This window comes from Protomyctophum parallelum (assembly GCF_964188405.1).
Source record: "Protomyctophum parallelum genome assembly, chromosome: 19".
NCBI lineage: Eukaryota > Metazoa > Chordata > Actinopteri > Myctophiformes > Myctophidae > Protomyctophum > Protomyctophum parallelum.
Window position 1 is genome coordinate 13,472,957 of NC_139717.1, and position 19,061 is coordinate 13,492,017.

At 44.0% G+C, this 19,061-nt stretch overlaps 1 protein-coding gene across 5 annotated transcripts in view; it reads right to left on the reverse strand.

Moving 5' to 3' along the window:
* The window catches only part of arid1b (AT-rich interactive domain 1B), a 72,879-nt gene that overhangs the window by 9,589 nt on the left and 44,229 nt on the right, over nt 1-19,061 (reverse strand). For 3 of the 5 annotated variants that reach the window (XM_083790346.1, XM_083790344.1, XM_083790343.1), the window contains 12 exons: nt 18,770-19,039; nt 17,799-17,920; nt 15,820-15,938; nt 13,276-13,425; nt 9,578-9,787; nt 8,493-8,712; nt 6,565-6,685; nt 4,995-5,185; nt 2,817-2,937; nt 2,012-2,128; nt 847-928; nt 101-284 (listed from right to left, as the gene is read on the reverse strand). In XM_083790346.1, the coding sequence (XP_083646472.1) occupies nt 101-284; nt 847-928; nt 2,012-2,128; nt 2,817-2,937; nt 4,995-5,185; nt 6,565-6,685; nt 8,493-8,712; nt 9,578-9,787; nt 13,276-13,425; nt 15,820-15,938; nt 17,799-17,920; nt 18,770-19,039 (1,907 nt within the window). The remainder of the gene's footprint in view (nt 1-100; nt 285-846; nt 929-2,011; nt 2,129-2,816; nt 2,938-4,994; nt 5,186-6,564; nt 6,686-8,492; nt 8,713-9,577; nt 9,788-13,275; nt 13,426-15,819; nt 15,939-17,798; nt 17,921-18,769; nt 19,040-19,061) is intronic. The other 2 variants (XM_083790347.1, XM_083790345.1) reach the window with 2 other exon arrangements.

The window sequence follows — 19,061 nt, forward strand, 5'->3', positions numbered from 1 at the left end:
TTGCCCCTACTGGTACTCTAAACATAGTCACATAGGTTAGGACGGACATGGCTGATCCTTGGAGTGGTTGCACCACTCAAAAACCCAAAGCCATTCTAACCTTGGGACGGGGGGCCGTACGGGCCGTAGATGTCGGGCGGCTGCTGCTGGCCGAACTGCTGCTGTTGTTGCTGCTGCTGCTGCTGCTGCTGCTGCTGCTGTTGTTGCTGCTGCAGGGCGAATGGCGGCTCGCTCTCATGGCGCTTGGATGGAGGGTACATCCCCTCCACGGGACGCTTGTAACCCTGGATGCAGTGGTGGGATAACGTACTCAATTGTTTTACCCAAGTAAAAGTAGCAATATTGCAGTGTAGACATACTCCGTTACAAGTAAATGGCCCGGAATTCAAAACTTGAGTTGAAGTAATACAAAAGTATTGGCATCAAATGTACTTAAAGTACCAAAAGTAAAAGTATTCATTGTGTAGAATATTGACTATTCCCATTTCAAGTTTCCAAATGTGTAAAAATATTTTGGAAAAATGATCGCAACGCATTGTGAGCTTGTAGATCGGCTATTACAAGAGTTAAATTATTGTTGAACATCTGCATTACTTAATTTACAAGAAGTCTACACATTTTGATCAACATTTACCTGTTCTCTCCCCTATGGTACCAACATCAACACGGCACGGAATTGTGGAAAAACATTATTCAACCATAACAAAATATCCCTATAGTTTTGAGTCTGCGAGGCTAAATCTCATCAAATGGTGGTCCGTGGCTCAAATAACGAATACATAATGGACCTTGATATGAAAAGGGTTGAAAACCACGGATGTAGTGTATAACTATGGTACAGTATACCTGTTGCTGTGGGTACATGCCAGGCTGGTGGGTGCCGTAGGGATTGTTGGGATACGGCTGGCCGTAACCTTCGTGACTGTGTCTGGAGGAGAGCGAGACAAAACAAATTCTTGTTCATGCTTTTCATTGGTTAAATATTTATTATATATTAAAAGAAAATCAAACAGACACGCTTCACCACTTTCAATTTCAAAATGGCAAAAATTAATTAATCGATATTTTTGCTTGAAATCAGCGACATCAATTATTATGTGTGTCTGTGTGGGGGATATGGAGATGCAAAGATTCCTCACGACAGCCACAATACGTATTTGTCTTAGCCCATTCAATCCAGGAGCGGATCTGTGTCATTTTGGATTGTTGCTATATATTTACATTATAGCTACAGGGGTTTTGTAGTGTAAAAACTAAGGCATTTGTAGAATATCTCAGATATTAAAAAGAGTTAAAGATAGGGATGTCCCAATCACGTTTTTTTGCTCCCGATCCGATTCTTATCATTTGATTTTGAGTATCTGCCGATACCGATTTTTCCCGACCGATATTTATATTTTTAATAGAACACTTATGCCATATCAAAATAGTACAATATCCAAAATCGCAGACAATATCCAGTCTAATATCAGGATATGGATATGAATATTGATACTATAGAGATGTCCTGATCACGTTTTTTTGCTCCCAATCCTATTCCGATCATTTGAAAATAACCTGATCTGCCCCGATTTCCGATCACGTGATCGGTGATTGGGGTAATTGGGCGTGACAGGGTTGAGGATGGCCGCTCCACAGTACTGTAGTTCTACGACCACTTCTATCAGCATCTGAAATTTTAGGTTCATGTTCACACAGTGAGGCTGGCTGTTGCTAAGACGACAGTCAACGTAGCACCCTTATGTAACAGATACCGTTGCCAACACGTAAAAATAAATAAAGTGAAGGTCGGAATCGTTTGTGTTCAACAGAAACCGCTACAAAAAATGATAAAAAAAAAAAAAAACACATGTAGATTATCATCAGGAGAGTTCACAAGCTGCTTCTTTTTTTGGTGGGTGCTTTTTTGCACACAATATTGTTTTCAATAGTTGCACAAAGTATAACTTTGCTGACTAAATAATGGGCCTTGATATGACAGAGTTAAGACAGTGATTGGGTCCTACTGTACCTCTGAAGGGGGAACCTGTTGGCTGGGAACATGCCGGGGTCATTTCCAGCGTGAGCCATGCTGTTTTGCCCTGCAGGGGGCACCATGCTCCCGTCCGGACCCATCATGTGTTCAGGCCTGAGCACAGAAAGAACACAACAGATAAACTAGACCGGTGGGTCCGACAACCGCACGCCCGACGGATTCGACACCAGGCACTGGACTCCCTGTGGGGGTGTGGAACGTGTGTGTCCAATTTGAAGTCGGTGGGGCGAACGGTTCTCGAGTTATCCCACAATTTTGCAACCCGAATGTAATCCTGGGCGCTACACTTCCTCTGCCAACCTGGGGGGGGGGGGGGGGGACAGCGGACTGACCTCATGCTTACTTCTATGCATGAGGAGTCCAAGCCGCTTCTTTTCACCTGACAGGGGAGAGTTTCACCGGCCGGACGTAGCGCGTGGAAGGAACACGTTATTCCGACCAGTTCCTTTCCCCTTCATCAGGCTGGCCAAGTTTAGAGACCAGGATTACTGCATGTTTTTTTTGTGGGACACGGGGAGAACATGCAAACTCCACACAGAAAATCCCTTTCGCCAACCCCGCCTCGGGTATGGGCACTGATGACGCGGAGGAAATCGAATATACAGGACCTTCTAGCTGTGAGGTGACAGCACTACCAACTGTGCTACCGTTTATTGTTTAATGTTTATATATAATAATATTTTTCAGATTATCTCATAAATGTAATGCTCGTCAGTGTGGGTGGTCCCCATTTCAAATATGATTATGGGGGGGGGGGACGACGACTAGAGGGTTGCTTTACCTGCGGTCATAGCCTGGTCCATAGGGGAACTGGGGTCGAGGCCCTACTCCCATCCCAGGCAGGGGTCCTGAGGGGGGGCCGCGGGGGTACATGTCCTGCATCTGAGCTGGACTGTAGGTCTCTGCAGGGAGAGAACAGAACACACGTTCAGCTGAGCGCACACTTCAGATTATTTAATCTTTTAAAATAAGATCTAACCAGTAATACGCCTTAAAGGCGAGAAAGCGACTGCTAGGGCTGAGGCACTCTACCGGAATAATGTCAAGAATGGGTAAAATGAATTCACTAATTAATTAATCAAATCAATCAAATCAATTAAACTCTACAACATTTCTCTCAGCAAAATACAAGCACACAATTCCCGATGAAACCGGTCGATTTGACATATGGCTCAAGTGCGTGCTGTCCAAACTGTGGGAGGAGTAGCGTTTCCAAAAAAGGTTTACTCTAGAAAGAATAATAAAGTGTTACTATATATAGTCTAGTAAACTGTCTCAGCGATATTGTCAGGGAGTCGTCTTTGTGTCGTCACAAATGTAAATAAACTGTCTCAGAAATGTTGAATATTTGGAGAGTTTTCTCTCAGTCAGTTGATTCTTTATATCCATATGAGTCAAACCAGTCAGTTTGTGGAGTGGGCGGTGGCTGTGTGTGTGTGTGTGTGTGTGTGTGTGTGTGGCAACAATGGTGGCGGCGGAGCCAATGGAAAGACGGGATGCAGTGTTGCCAGGTCCGCGAAGTGTGTTGAAAGGCATTTTTTGTGGGCTTGTTTGCGTAGTGTGTGTGTGTGTGTGTGTGTGTGTATAGAGCGTTGCGTTACAGCGTCAGTGCTCGTTTATATAGTAACTGCAACCTAGTGGTCGCAATTACTTGTTCACAAGGTGTTGCTTTGCAACACGATGTGAGCTTGTAAATTGGCTATTTCTTAAGGTACCCTTGTGGGACACTGTCATGCAATGAAGTAAAAAGAAAATAGGACATTCACTTATGAAAAAAAAATGGAGATACAATGTTTCTAACAAATGTATGTGTGCGTGTGTTAAGAATAATCTGATACAGAAGGACATCATTTAGACAATTCTGTTGATTTGAATGCCCTATTTTCCAATTGCTTCTGGACCTACTTTTGGCTGCTGAAATGGACTAATTTTCCCTTAGGGATTAGGAGGGTTTGATCTTATTTTGAGCATAGCAACACATTTCTAAGACAGTTCCCATTTTGACCACAGAGGGGCACCAGAGCCCCATCAGCTTGTTGATCAGCCACTGCAGAAAACTGAAAAGGGTGCAGGCATGTAACATGGTATTCAAAATAAGAATGAAGCAGGCATTTTAAGAGGCAGTTTTGTGTTTTTTTTCTGCAAGTCTTTACAGAAGTGGTCCTCAAACATTTAAATTTCCAGGGAGACCCCCCCTCCCCCCCATAAGAGAAGATTTGTGTTACAAATACAATAGGTCGAAATAATTAAAAGATGTCCATACGTTTGATATCTTTTACGCACAAAAATGCGTTGCGCCGCGATAGGTTGCCACGGTATGAAACAGGGTTGAAGTGGTTAAACTGACTTTGATGCTACAGTATCCAGCTACCCACTGGAACCCTCTGAAAGATCCCCACTTTGAGAAGCACAGTTCCACAGAAGCTGGGGGTAGACAGGAGGAACGACGTGCTACACAGCAGGTCTCCACAGACAGAATCGAACATTGCAATTATGCGGTCGTAGGCACGCATTATCCGGTCCAGTTACCGGTGCACCTCAGGAACTGTGTTTTTAAAAATCTCTCCTTTTCGCTTCTGTGCCAAAGCTGTTCTATTTGGGGAAGTGCTTGGGGTAACACGTATCAGCTAAAAGCCACAAACACAAACTCGGTGCCCCACGTGCCCTCAACACAAATACACATTAAACCTACTTAAGCACGATATACCAATAGCGACAATAGCCAATCCATAAGCTATTTGCACTATATATTTTAAAATTTTATATTTGAAACAATGGAAGGCAATAATTAATCCTTCTAATCCAGTGGGTCTCAAAGTGGGGTCCGTGGACCCCCCAGTGTTCCATTAGGGATATCGGACACTTGCCAGGCCTGCAACTCAATACAAATTAATTATAGGGATCCTTGAAATTCAAAGGTTTGATGAGATCCATTAATAAATCTAATGTGTTCTCTCACCTTTCCTCTGCCCGCCGTACGGCTCTTTGCTGGGGTCGTACTGCAGGGGTCGCATGGAGGGGTCTGTGGGACCCCCTCCTCCTCCTGGCTGGTAGGGGCCCCCGGCGGGCCCCGGCCCTCGCTTACCATGGAAGGCTGCGTCGCTGCCCTCTGAGAAAGGGTCCTGAACACTCACACCGCCACTGTTGTTCCTGAGACAAAGCATGAGTTTTAGATCACTGGTTCTCGGCAATTATTTGGCTCAAGACCCAAATAAAGAGAAATGAAGACGTTTGCCCGGGAGCCAAACTAGTGAAAATAGCAGATCTACAAAGCTCACATTGCGTCGCTTCGCGCAAGCACTGATGGACAAGGGATCTTATTCTACGGCATTCTCTCCTTTTTTTTCCTCCTCTCATTAAATTCACTGTTGGACAGATACAGACTTAAACGTAACTTGAATGTACTTAAATCTTGAACACAGTCATTAAAATAAACACATTCAACTTCCTGCTTGTAACTGATCCCACAGGGAAGGATATAAGCTATTAGATACAACAGCATTTAGGCATCCTACCATCCTAGAAACAATCCATTATCCAGCATTATAATTACTGTATCACTTTTCAACCCATCTTCATAATTATAATTGGTCCTCACAAATGTTCATGATAAAATAACAGAGCATTTTCTAGATTGCAGTATTGATGAACTTAAGTAAGAAACGTAGAGTACTTTCTTTTCCCACCACTGTGTTTTGCTGTACCTGTGGTGCTGGGGGGTGAGGTGTCCTGGGGTGGGGGGTTTCAGGTCCCCGGGGGTCTCAGTCATAGAGCTGTACCTGTGGTGCTGGGGGGTGAGGTGTCCTGGGGTGGGGGGTTTCAGGTCCCCGGGGGTCTCAGTCATAGAGCTGTACCTGTGGTGCTGGGGGGTGAGGTGTCCTGGGGTGGGGGGTTTCAGGTCCCCGGGGGTCTCAGTCATAGAGCTGTACCTGTGGTGCTGGGGGGTGAGGTGTCCTGGGGTGGGGGGTTTCAGGTCCCCGGGGGTCTCAGTCATAGAGCTGTACCTGTGGTGCTGGGGGGTGAGGTGTCCTGGGGTGGGGGGTTTCAGGTCCCCGGGGGTCTCAGTCATAGAGCTGTACCTGTGGTGCTGGGGGGTGAGGTGTCCTGGGGTGGGGGGTTTCAGGTCCCCGGGGGTCTCAGTCATAGAGCTGTACCTGTGGTGCTGGGGGGTGAGGTGTCCTGGGGTGGGGGGTTTCAGGTCCCCGGGGGTCTCAGTCATAGAGCTGTACCTGTGGTGCTGGGGGGTGAGGTGTCCTGGGGTGGGGGGTTTCAGGTCCCCGGGGGTCTCAGTCATAGAGCTGTACCTGTGGTGCTGGGGGGTGAGGTGTCCTGGGGTGGGGGGTTTCAGGTCCCCGGGGGTCTCAGTCATAGAGCTGTACCTGTGGTGCTGGGGGGTGAGGTGTCCTGGGGTGGGGGGTTTCAGGTCCCCGGGGGTCTCAGTCATAGAGCTGTACCTGTGGTGCTGGGGGGTGAGGTGTCCTGGGGTGGGGGGTTTCAGGTCCCCGGGGGTCTCAGTCATAGAGCTGTACCTGTGGTGCTGGGGGGTGAGGTGTCCTGGGGTGGGGGGTTTCAGGTCCCCGGGGGTCTCAGTCATAGAGCTGCTGCCTGTGGACTGGGGGGTGGTGGGACCCTGCAGAGAACCAGAGTTGGCTGGACGGGGGAAGGAGAGAGAAAAAGAGAAACGCACAGTGTGAGTTTGTTTTAGACCTGAGGTTTTCTGAAAAACGTCACATTTTTATTAAAATTAATGATGTTGCTGCTGCTAGCATATACTGTATAAAGCAACAACTACACACAGATGTGTTCCCGGCTTGAAAGCTGCCCTAGGTAAAAAGAAAATTGGGCGGTGGATTTTGTTTCAGGTTGCCCGACAGGGCAAATGCTCGTTTGAGAGAAACCGTCTATAAACAAGTAGAACATGACCTGTAACTTGGATGACATGCAAGTGGCCTGTGAGACCTTAGTGTCAACCCCTGTATAACGATGTACAGCTGTTCCAGACAGACCTAAGTGTCGTTCACACTGAGCACTTTAACTATAAAGATTAACTAACTATTTCACCATTTTATATATATATATATATATATATATATATATATATAACGCCATCATCGACTCGACTTCGAATGAAAACTATATTTTTATAGTTATAGCGTAAAATGGAACCAAATGGACCCATAAAACGTTGCGGTAAAAATAACTCATGTTGCTATATCAGTGGTTCTCAAACATTTTCATGCCAAAGACCCCCAAAAATATATGAGTCCCCATCTGAAAATATTTGGTCTCAACTTCCAGGGACACCAAGAAGCAAGGATTTGAGTTAAAAATGTTCGCTTAAAAAAAGTGAAATGGACCCATTTGGTTTCATTTTACGCTCTCAAGAGTAAAAAATGTGGTTACCAACTTTACATCATTTAGCTGGGGACAAACTGGTGGTCCCCCCGGGTAAGTTATAAAAAAAGGGGAAAAAAAGTTGAGAAATCACTGCAATAGACACCAGCCATCACTGCCACCAAAAAACAAAGATTAAGATTTGAAAAGATCTTGCAAAGACAGTGGCGAGAGAGGGAGGGAGGGAGTGAGCGATGTGGCCAGGCTTCTAGCCATGCTGCTCCGTGTTTCACATGTCAACAATAGACCCACACGCCTCCATCTGTGCCTGGATGCTATAATTAGACTGAGGGGGGAGGGGGGGGGGAAAGAAAAAAAAGGGCGAGCGAAGAGGAGAGAGAGAGAGACAGAGAGAAAAAAAAGTGCTGTGTCACTGGTGTGCGCGGTTGGTTTGCCGTGTGAAACTAGGTCAGCATGAGGTCAATGTTGTTCGCTCTGTTTCTCCTCAGGGATTCCCCTCCACACCCCCCCTCACCCCCACCGATACACCCTCCACACACCCAGCGCCTCTCTCTCTCTCTCGCTCTATCCAACAGTAATGTATTCCGTCTTGAGATCAAAAGAGTTCAGGAGAGGATGATACAGGAATTGGATTATCATGCACGCCACGCACGCACGCTCACACCATAGACTGTGGCTCACACACACGTGCGCACTCTTTAAGCAATTGGCTCTATGCATAACTGCAATCTGCTTGTACCATATTTGGCCGTATATATAGCCAAAGTATCAGAATCAGTCTTATTGTCACATCACAGTTTTACAAGTAAAAACGCGGGTGAAATTAGTATTTGTGCATAGTTTCCATGCCGTTTTACCTAGAAAAAAGGGAATAAAGGGCAGGGGGGAGGGAGCAACAGCCAAAAGATGAACACTCCCCGCCCCCCACATCTGCTCCCGACTCCACACAGCGGTGAACACTGACGTCACCACATTTGGAGTGACGCCCCTGCACTCTTATTGGTCCACTCCCACTCGTATGCCAGTTCTCATGCATGTCTCGCCCAGGTGTTTCTCCTCCTTTGAAAACAAAACACCTGCAGGTCTCCGAGGCTATACTCACCGGGTGACGGAGGTTGGACCTTGGCAGACGGGGGTGTCTTCTTGGAGTCTCCTCCGGGCGCGCCGGGGATCTCGGACGGGGGCTCCTCGCCGCGCTCCACCTTGCACTCAAAGGCGAACAGGTACTGGATGTACTGCTTCTTCAGGGAGCTGGCGGAGCTGCTGGAGGTGCCCACGTTCAGGTGAGTGGACAGCTCCCGCCACTTCTTGTTCTTGTTCACCTGTCGGGGACAGAGTGACGCATGGATGCTGGACTGAAGCTGAATACAATCTCACCACTGAAAGTGTTTGTATGTTGAGTTCCTAATGTGCAGTGTGAAAGGAGCCAGAAAGTCTATTTCTAGTTTTGTTTGTATGTATTTTCAGTCAGTGGCCTATACGGATGTATAATTGTATATTTCAGTGGCTCCCACCACTTTCCACCTGTCGGGACGGGACGTCTTGTTTTAGTTGACTGAATATCATAGATTTAAATAAATCTACAGTTGATTTTGTCGACAAATGTTTTTTGGCGGGCCTTGATAGCGTCATAATTCCTGATTTTTTCACTTGCATATGGTAGTCGACGAGCAAAATCTCACCACTGTCTGAAAGTGTTCGTATGTTGGCCAAGTACATGGGTATCTGGTGTAGAATGGTAGAATGAATATAATTTATTTTATTGTCCTGAATGCAGTGTCCACATCGTCGACTAAACCTGACAAAAATGTTTGACTACTTTTTTCACTGACAAAAACTAAATGAAAACTAAATAAAAAACTATGATGACAAAAAATTCGTCTAGACTAAAGTTTTAGGGAGGGACTAGTGAAGTAGTGATAAAAGACAAGTTATTTTATGCTTGGTTGCATGATAAAAAGCAGATCGACGAGCTTGTAAATCCGCCATGTTCAGCATGCAACAAAGTGTAAAATCAGCACATTACCATGCCATCAAGGCCTGCCAAAATAAAGATTTAGTCGACTTTCAGATGACTAAAATGTGGCTGCATTCAAAAAACTGACTAAAACTAAATCAAAACGTGCCGTCAAAAACAAACACTGCCTGGATGTGCGCAGTGACCCGAAGTGTCCCGGGGTCACTCACCATGGCCAGGCCTCCGATCTCCCTCACACACAGGTAGAGTCGACACAGGTCCAGGGGCTTCCGGCCCACGGCGGGGAGGAGCGGCACGGGCGTGCCCCTCTCCTCCATGAAGGCCAGGTAGCGGTCCACCCACGGCCTCCGCTCGGGCTCGCCGCCCATCTCGTACAGACGCGTGATCTTCTCGTTGGTCATGGTGGCCACGCTGGGCTTCTGGACGGACAGGACGGCAAAACGCAGTCAGTCACAGAGAACACCTTCTGGGTTTTCATTTTTAGAGGTAGGAGCTAAAATGTGTTGCAACATCTTCCATTCACTCGTACCACTGTTGTCGCTTTGAAATTACAGGTTAATAAGCTGCACTTTCATAATGTGACAACATTTTAAGACAAATAAAAGAACAACGTGATTGTTACTATGATGTTCAACTAAATAAAAATGTATGTGAAAAACCTTTAGTCAAACACAAACAATTTTTTTTAATAAACAATACCAAACTCATCTATAAATCCTTCTATTCTAAATTGGTATCTTAAATTGTCGACTTGCATCTTAACGTGTCTTCATGCTAAACCATGAATACAATCATAATTATTATTTTTGATTATCAAACTGAAACTGTGTGTTGGAGGGAAAAAAAACTAAAACAAACAAAATAAATATAATTTGAGTCCTTGAGTTCATGCCATTAAAGCTCGTTTGAATTGAATTGAATTGATTTCATTTCATGAAGTTATTTTGGGTTGACATGAAATGTATCTTCCATTTGTACCGCTGTTCCAGCTTTAGCTGTGAATACATGTTTTAAACGGTATAATATTTTGCTAAGAGTTGCTAACAATTCAGTTTAGGCCGTTGTGCGGCCTTCACATCAAGATTTTCACCATTGAAACCCAGGACAAACAATGTCACCATTTGGCAAGCAGTGGTTGCATTGAATTTTTTAGTACAAAATGTACCAGTATTTCTTCCACCTCTGCCAATAAGACAGCTCTTGTCAGCTTCTGCCTTAAGTCTAATTATGTATTCATTATTTATTTTGGTAATATTGTAAAGCACTCTAGCAGACGGTGGACAGCAGCAAATTAACCAGGCGACCACACAGATGCAACTCATTTAATCCCTCGTTGAATGGCACAGTAAACTGTCACAAGCCAATCATTAATAGTGACAACATTAAATAAAGACACAACGATCAGACACCAACATAATGCATGCCGTGCATGCTGCTAATGCTGGGCCATATTACCAAGACATTCATGGGCCAGACGTTAATATTCAGAATGTTTTCTCTAAGCATCCTGGATGACACAGTTAAACCATATATCTCCATCTGTCTGTCTATTTGCTGGAGGCAGTTCCTGGAAAAACAGAGGTTACAGTTGGAAGTAATAGAGAGAGATGGAGACGAGATCAATCTGACAAATTAATTTCAGTCTTAAGTATACTTGGCCATATACTTATGAACAAGTATATAGGGCTTAAAGTATGGTATACTGTACAGTGTATTATACAGTTGTAATAATAATAATAATCTATATTTGGTATTGTATAAAGCAGTGGTTCTCAAAGTGAGGTCCCCAGTAAAACAGTTTAACCACTTTAACCCTCTTTTATACTTAGGATATTCACACGTTGTGAGCTGAGTACATTTTCAAAACATTTCAAGCTATTTTCAAGATGAAGCCAAATAAAGTACATATCAATGTAGGAGTCCTTGACTTTAAAATGTTTGAGAACCACTAGTATTAGAGATTAGATGTACCCTGCAAGGTTTTAAAGACACTATGAAGCTAGAAAGGACATCAACATGCCCTGTCCTGTACACGTTTCTAACCTCCTCAGTACACTGAAACCAATCCCTGGCCACACTGGTTGCTATGGGAACACACACTCTAGAGTCTAGAACCTTGAGGATGCAGGCCCTTTTAGAACCTCAGGAACATTCCACATTTTAATGAGAAAGTCTCACACTTTTTAGACTCAAAACAAACACGTAGACTGACAAACTTATTTTTAAAGCCGTTTGGACAGCCACACAGAGAACCATAAGAACAATACAGCAATACATGTACCGATATTTAGTTGTTGAACGCGACTGTCAGATGAAAATCCTGTACCCTCCTCCTCATCTATTTTCACACGGACCGAATGTGAAGTACTGACATAATTCAGTGGGTTCCGAGTGGGTTTTATGGGCCTCGGGACCATAAAAGGTGGATAAATTATTGCTGTGATTTGGGGGACAAAATTCACAGACGGTCAAAACTGGAGTTGCAAGAGCTTTTTATATGACAGCAGCAGAAACCAGGGCTTTACGGCACAGATTACATGCACATAAACATTTAGGGAAAGAAAAAAAAAACATCAAACAGACTACTTAGAATCTTGACAAACATGTGCTCCTGCCTCCTTACAGACTTTTGTTTTGTGGCAGCCTGTGCTGTCTTTAGGGGCATTCCAACGAGACCATGTGTTCCCGAAACATTCAGAAGCTAAAAATATATATATTTACAAGAATAATCTGGACAAGTGATCACAAAAGAAACCTCCCATTCCTACAAATAAACTGTCTGTAAGCTGCATTCTGAGCAGAACACGTGCTCACACGTGAAAAACATGTAAGGACGTTATCTGCTTCAAAACACACTCAGATAAAAAGTTATTTTTTAAGTGACACGACTTTGTCTTAAGTAGTTTAGAAGTTTGTACAATCCATGCCACTGCCAAGTGCAGACCCCTAGTGTGGATGGTGTAGGCCAGTGGTTCCCAAACCTTTTAGCCCATGACCCAAAAGAGAAATTAGATGTTTGCCCGGAACCCAAACTAGTGAAAATAGCATCTGCAAGGTCTTTTTAGCCCCGCTTTGCACCGCATTGTGAACTTGTAGATCGGCTACTTAACTACTTAAACATTTGTTTTCTAATGTATAGAATTTCTGAAAAAAAGCTTTTTTGGGGGAATGTTTTTTGAAAATGTTTTAATAATTAAAAACAGCCAGGGTGCTGCTAATGTGCATGTTGGCTCACTGGAAACACTGCTACACCAGTAGGTCTCAGTGTGTACAAATGAGTTAACTTAAGTTATGGGGGCCCTTGAAATAAAAAGGTTTGAGAACCACTGTACACTAACTGGAACAGAGGCTTAGGACCCAGCAAATCAGATGTTGGCTGGTTTAGGTCCCAACCAGTCAGACGAGGGCTGGTTTAAAACTACGGTCATTTATTGAGGGGCTATATACAGCTCTTTGTTCTAACTTGTGTCACATTTGCCATAGATAATGAAAGGAGAATTTACATAATATGTGTCTGAGCAAATCGTCTTTTTGTGCCAACACAAACATTAAATGGCATTGACAATAGAGCACCGAAGTCTGACGTCACTTTCAGTAGAGGGCGCCAATACACAGGTTCATGTATTATTTTATTTGTATTGTAATCCCCATAGGGCGATTTTAGGTTGCTTCATATAAGAACTGTGTTTGAAAAATAAACCGACCACCCTGGCCTTTCTGTCAGGGGAGTGGCTGTGCGTCGTTAATGATGTCCATTCATATTTGATACAGCCAGTTTCTGGAGAAAATGGAATTAATGTGGCACATGTGTTCCTTTATGTTACCTATGATGAGAAATGCTGTAGATAAAAAAATCTATATATCCGAGAGTAAAAAGCCATTTTATGTGTGCTTTTGAGGCACTTACAGGGCTGTTGGGAGTCCTGGGACAGGCGGGGCTGCTAATACTATCGCTGTCCGCTGCATGACAGGAGGACAGTCCAGCAGAGCTGGGGGACATGACGGGGGGCGGGGCGGGGCGGGGCTGGGACAGAGGACAGTGAGAGCTGTAGCCGTCCTGTGGCAGGGGACAGGAGGACAGGGAATACAAATGTGTGCACACACACACACACACACACACACACACACACACACACACACAACCACACAACCACCTCTAGGGCTGGGCTGTCACGATTACATTTAAGTTGATGATTAATTGCCTTTTAGGCATCATACTAAAAAACTGCACAGGGCACATATGACAAATGACTTATACATTATTGACATATTGAATTATTTTATACATTCCCAGACATATGCACAAATAGCTGATGTACAAGCTTACAAGGCGTCACTAAGTGACACGTTGCTATATCTACTATTTTGGGGAAATGTCGTCGTCCCCCCGCGCACACAGACACACACACACAGACACACACCACGCAGACACACACCACGCAGACAGTTAGTGTTCAGACGAACACAGCCAAAGCAGGAGAGACAGGTGTACACATTGCCAGGTTATATCCATGTGCCACGCAGAGCAGTACGGATTGGAGCACATCATCCATACATAATGAAGTAAGGTGTGCAACAGCTAATAAAAATAAATCAATAATAAAATTAAGATCTGATGATATGCTATTGTCAACTGCCTGTTTACAACACCGTTGTACAATAAAGTATGTAGAGAGTAGAGTTTGAATGAGACTAATCGATTCACTCGATTTAGTTAAAAAAAAGTAATCAACAAGGATGATCGCTCATAAGATAAGCAATAGCTACAGTCCCGATTCCGAATAACAAAGTAATTCAGAAAAGCAGACATAAATGGCTGGATGCAGAATGATGACTGTCCAGAGACAAGATCAATAAACACACTACTGTAGTATCAAAACACAGCTCCAGGCCTCTAATCAGCACCAACATGACAACACAAAGCAGGACAACAAGTGTCACACGTCACCTGCTCTACTGAAAGCTGTCGCATGTCACTGAACCTATAGATGGATTGCTTATATAGTATTGTAAAATACCGTAATTATGTCTTAATGAATTGAATACACAGGACAAGAATGGAAACAAGCCCTCTGAGCTTTTTGCGTTATCATTTCACTTTTTTGCAAACAGTTAATAAATTATTCAATCAATCAATTTAGAGCATGGGTTACCAACGTTAACGCTCAAGACCCAAATTTGAAACATTGATTTAGAGAAACCAAGACATTTAATGGAAGAAAATTGAGAGGCTGACAAGACATTCTCAAAACATTGCAGACAGTCGATAGTTATAACCATTCCATAATTTATACTAGCTCAGTCAATACTGCATGAGTCCAAATATTTAGAGTAACATTGGCCTCATTATAAAGCGAACGTCTTCTTTCGGGAACTGCATTTAACTTAAAGTGAGCCATCATCGACATTTGACTTGCTTTATTCACCCTTCATTTCTCACGGAAAACTATGTGAACAGATAATATTTAAACTGACTTATGCAGGCAGAGCAGGTCACAGATCGACACAGTCCTTTGAAAGACACCCATCTTGGCACCGCATCCCCGATCAAACTACACCTTCTCTATTGGATAACGAGGCCAGGGTTGAGAGAAGGAATGCACACAGAGCCCAAAAATACAAAGTGAGTTTTCCCACGTCCGGATACAGTCTTAAAAGTAGCAGAGGAGAGACGCAGGGGAAGCAACTTGAAACCAAACTCAACGGGTGTGTGAGGAGAAACAAGACAAGAGGTGGGAACAGAAAGGAGTGGGTGTTCCGGAGCACGCTGTGACTTCTTTCTTGGTTTTATGGAGATGGTGGTTATTTTTGGTACGTGCCTTTGTCAACTCTCGAAACTCATTGAAACATCAGGCGACGCGTGAATGTACGCCAGCGAAGCACACAAACATGTAACGGCTCAAACTCACGAAGCACACAAACACGCAACAGCTCAAACTCCAGCGGTAAAAAGGATCCCATTTCTGAGCCCTCTTCCCGGTTTCAACATCTTAAGTATTACACTTCGTGGCCGTCGGCTGGAAACCTTGTATGTCCAAAACCGTTACTTTTCAGGAAATGGAAAAGGGAAATGATGGATCCAGTGTACTTATTGAGTCACAGGCTCTTGTTAATACTTTATTTGTTAAATATTTATAAAACCCACAGATGGAAATAGACCATGTACTGCAAAGGCTCACGTGGATCGGTTACCACTCTTGTAGGGCATTCATTTAGGAATAAATATAAATTGTTGAAATATGAACCTGGAGATACCAGGTTTCTGCCCGACAGCAACGACTTGTCAAATACTTTTCCCCTATTTGTAATTAAAGGAGCTGCGTTTGTCGCATTTTGTTGTTTGCATTCGTCAAACACATGCTGTTAAGGGCATGCACAGAGGGAGGCGGGAAGCAAGGATGATTGACGGGGTAAACAGCCAGTCTGATTGGTTAATAGATCTGGAACTTACCTTGGATTTGGGTGGTTCTGATTTGGGTGGTTCTGATTTGGGTGGTTCTGCGTTTAGGTCCACCCTCTGCTTGGGGTCCGGAGGACCGCCCATCCCCTCTGGTGACATCATCATTGGCCCTGGATATTGTAAATTAGACTCAACTTCAAAATAATAACTAGAACTGCACTCTATCGAGTGCCTACTTATTATGCCTTTACCTAAGTACTGTCGACCGCTACGAACTTTCAAATCTCAGCCTCTCTGTAAAACATTGAAATTAATTACGAAGGCAATTACGATATGTTTCAGTATTGGTAGGGGAACAGGTAACATACTGTATGTATGTACTGTATACATGTATGCGAGTTGTAAGTTGAAAGTACTATACTGTGGTCGGCTGTTTTTTTTATGCGTATGCTCGGAGGTATATAAACTGATGTTGATGGTGACGTAATAAAGATATGTTTCAGATTGCATACATGTATACATACTGTACAGACATTACCTATAATTCACCCTACACACTGAAACATATCCTAATTACGTCACCATCAACATCTAGTATATATACCTCTGAACATACGCACATTCGTACCAGCACGACCACAATACCTGCGCGCTCTGCTTGCGCAAGTAATAATAATCATCATGTGTTCAACCTGGGGTGTCCTTGAAATTCAAAAGGTTGAGAATCAGATTTTTAATATATTATGCTTTTAGTTCCTCTTAAAGGAGAATTCCATACTAAAAGGCTTTCTTACCTTTCTTTGTAGTTGTTACGTCCCCATCAAAGAGTTCCAGGTGTTATTTTGTGCAAAAGCTCCTTATTGGCTATTTCCCCTACCATAAGCCCTAAATGAATTGCATTGAATTGAATGGGATGTATGGGGTGTTGTGCTAATTAGCTTATTTCCATCGAAATAAGTAGTAAAGTGTGCCGCTTGGGTTATTATTTACATTATGAAGAGAGGATATATACAAAAAATATATAATTTTGTGTGGAAATAAGCGAATTAGCACAACACCCCATACATCCCATTCAATTCAATGCAATTCATTTAGGGCTTATGGTAGGGGAAATAGCCAATAAGGAGCTTTTGCACAAAATAACACCTGGACCTCTTTGATGGGGACGTAACAACTACAAAGAAAGGTAAGAAAGCCTTTGGAATTCTCCTTTAAAAAGTAGTTTTTATGATCTTTTATATAGTAATCTGTGTTTGTGTGTACTGTGATTTCTGTTGTCTTTACCACTGCACAAAAGAAGTTTCCGAAAGGAAAAATAAAGTTCTTTGAAGTTGAAGTTGATCACTTAACTCTGCGAAGAAATTTGGTGCAAAGGGAAATCCCAGCGGACCTATAGTATAGACTGACTCCAATCAACATAAGTGTAAAAGGGCTTACAGGGGAGTTCTGAAGGAAGCAGGAAGCGATAGTGACAAATAATAATAAAATAAAATAAAATAAATATCTTTTGCACAATTTAGCTTTAGCGTTTGACCGGCTGTGTGGTTAAAACTTTCTATACTTCCAGTGGTCAATGGATTAAGGTCATCGTATTACGGTAAGAATACAGGTTGTCCGGAACGTCCCTTTAAGTGGATAAGTAGAGGTCATTGAACTAAAACAAGATGAAGGGATACTACCAAAGATAGTTAATTTAGGAGTGGGCGCCGGTGTCAGTCAGACGGCAAATCTCACGGACGTCCCGTTTACTGGTGCTAGATCCCACGAGTGTGTGTTGCTGGGACAGAGAAAGGTCGATAATAAAGTAGATTTTCTCCTGATTTGCCTCTCCAAATTTCAATATGAAAATCTTGGGAATATTGTGTGGTTTGTGACGATCGGATCCAACATTTAGTTCAGTGACCATGGAGCTAAAGAATAGTTCAGAAGCTGTGTTCACCTTCACTCTTCCATTGGGCATCCTGCTTCCTATCTCCTCAAAAGGTGTTTGCGTCTGTCTTGGGGCCGACTACTACTACTACCGGCCTTACCTGATGGTGGGGCGTTGTAGTGTGGCCCCTGGGGAGTCATCCTCCCGGAGTTGGTTCCCGTCTGCTGGCTGTAGGGGGCGCCTCCTCCCATCGGCCCCATACCTCCTGGGCAGCTGCCCTGCCTGAACACCAACAGACAACACAGTCAAAAACTGAAACGACGATGACTCATATGTCCAGCTGTGCCGTCAGAGAGGAAGCAGAGGGTTACGGTTCAAGTTGACATGGCAGCCGTGCAGTTAGTGCGGTCATCACCACATCTGAAAATGCAACAAGGTGGGGTGGGGGGGGGGAAGAGAGAGAGAGAGAGAGAGAGAGAAAGAATCTTGGGGAAAAAGAAAGTCAAGCACATAAGTAAATCATAAATCATCAAATCCTAAGAAAAAGAAACAAGCAACGCTACTCAAAAGAGCAGAATTGAACACGGCAATGTATCAACGAGTTAGTTGGAGAGGAGAGCTTGCGGTTAGTTAGTCAGTCCATCCTGTGTGTCAGTGATTCAGCTCCAGCTCAACAGTTCTATCAGTAGTTCCATTAGTACTGTTAGTACAAAAAGCCGCTGTAAGAAGAAATTAAAAGGAATCATGAAAGGAACCATACCTTCATTATTGCACAAATGTTTTACATTACTGATGATAATTATTTCTGGTAGTATTCTGGAGCTCATCTTTCCTTCTCAAAAATGCATTAGCGGTTCCTTAACTAGAGGCTCTACTCTTTCATATTCATGCTACCGCTATATTTGCATATTTACAGAGAATGTCAGACTACACCAACACCGCTTGAATGTGTAAATCTATGGACTTTTTGTTTGCTTTAAACATGCCACAGTGGACGCCCCTCACTTCACCTTTTTTATATTATGATTTTGTGTATCTTTATATTAATAATAATACTTAATTTATTGTTGTGTAGTAACAATGTGTCTGCCAGGCTCCTCCTGTAAAGACTAAAAGCCCCCCCACACCTACCCATAATGCTCTGGGGCAGGCAGAGGCGCCGCGGGGGGCCCCCCCTGAGCACCGCTAGTCTGCTGCTGTTGGGAGGAGGGGTGGTGGGGGTGATGGGGGTGGGGTTGAGAGGAGGGGGGAGGAGGAGGAGCAGCAGGGTGGTGGTGGTGAGGGTGGTGAGGGTGGGGATGATGGGGCGAAGGAGAGAGCGCAGGGCGCGCGCCCGGCCAAGGCTGCTGCTGCTGCTGGTGGTTGCTGGAGGGATAGGCCGGGGAGCGCGCGTAGGGGGGCCTGTAGGGAAGAGAGGGGAGGG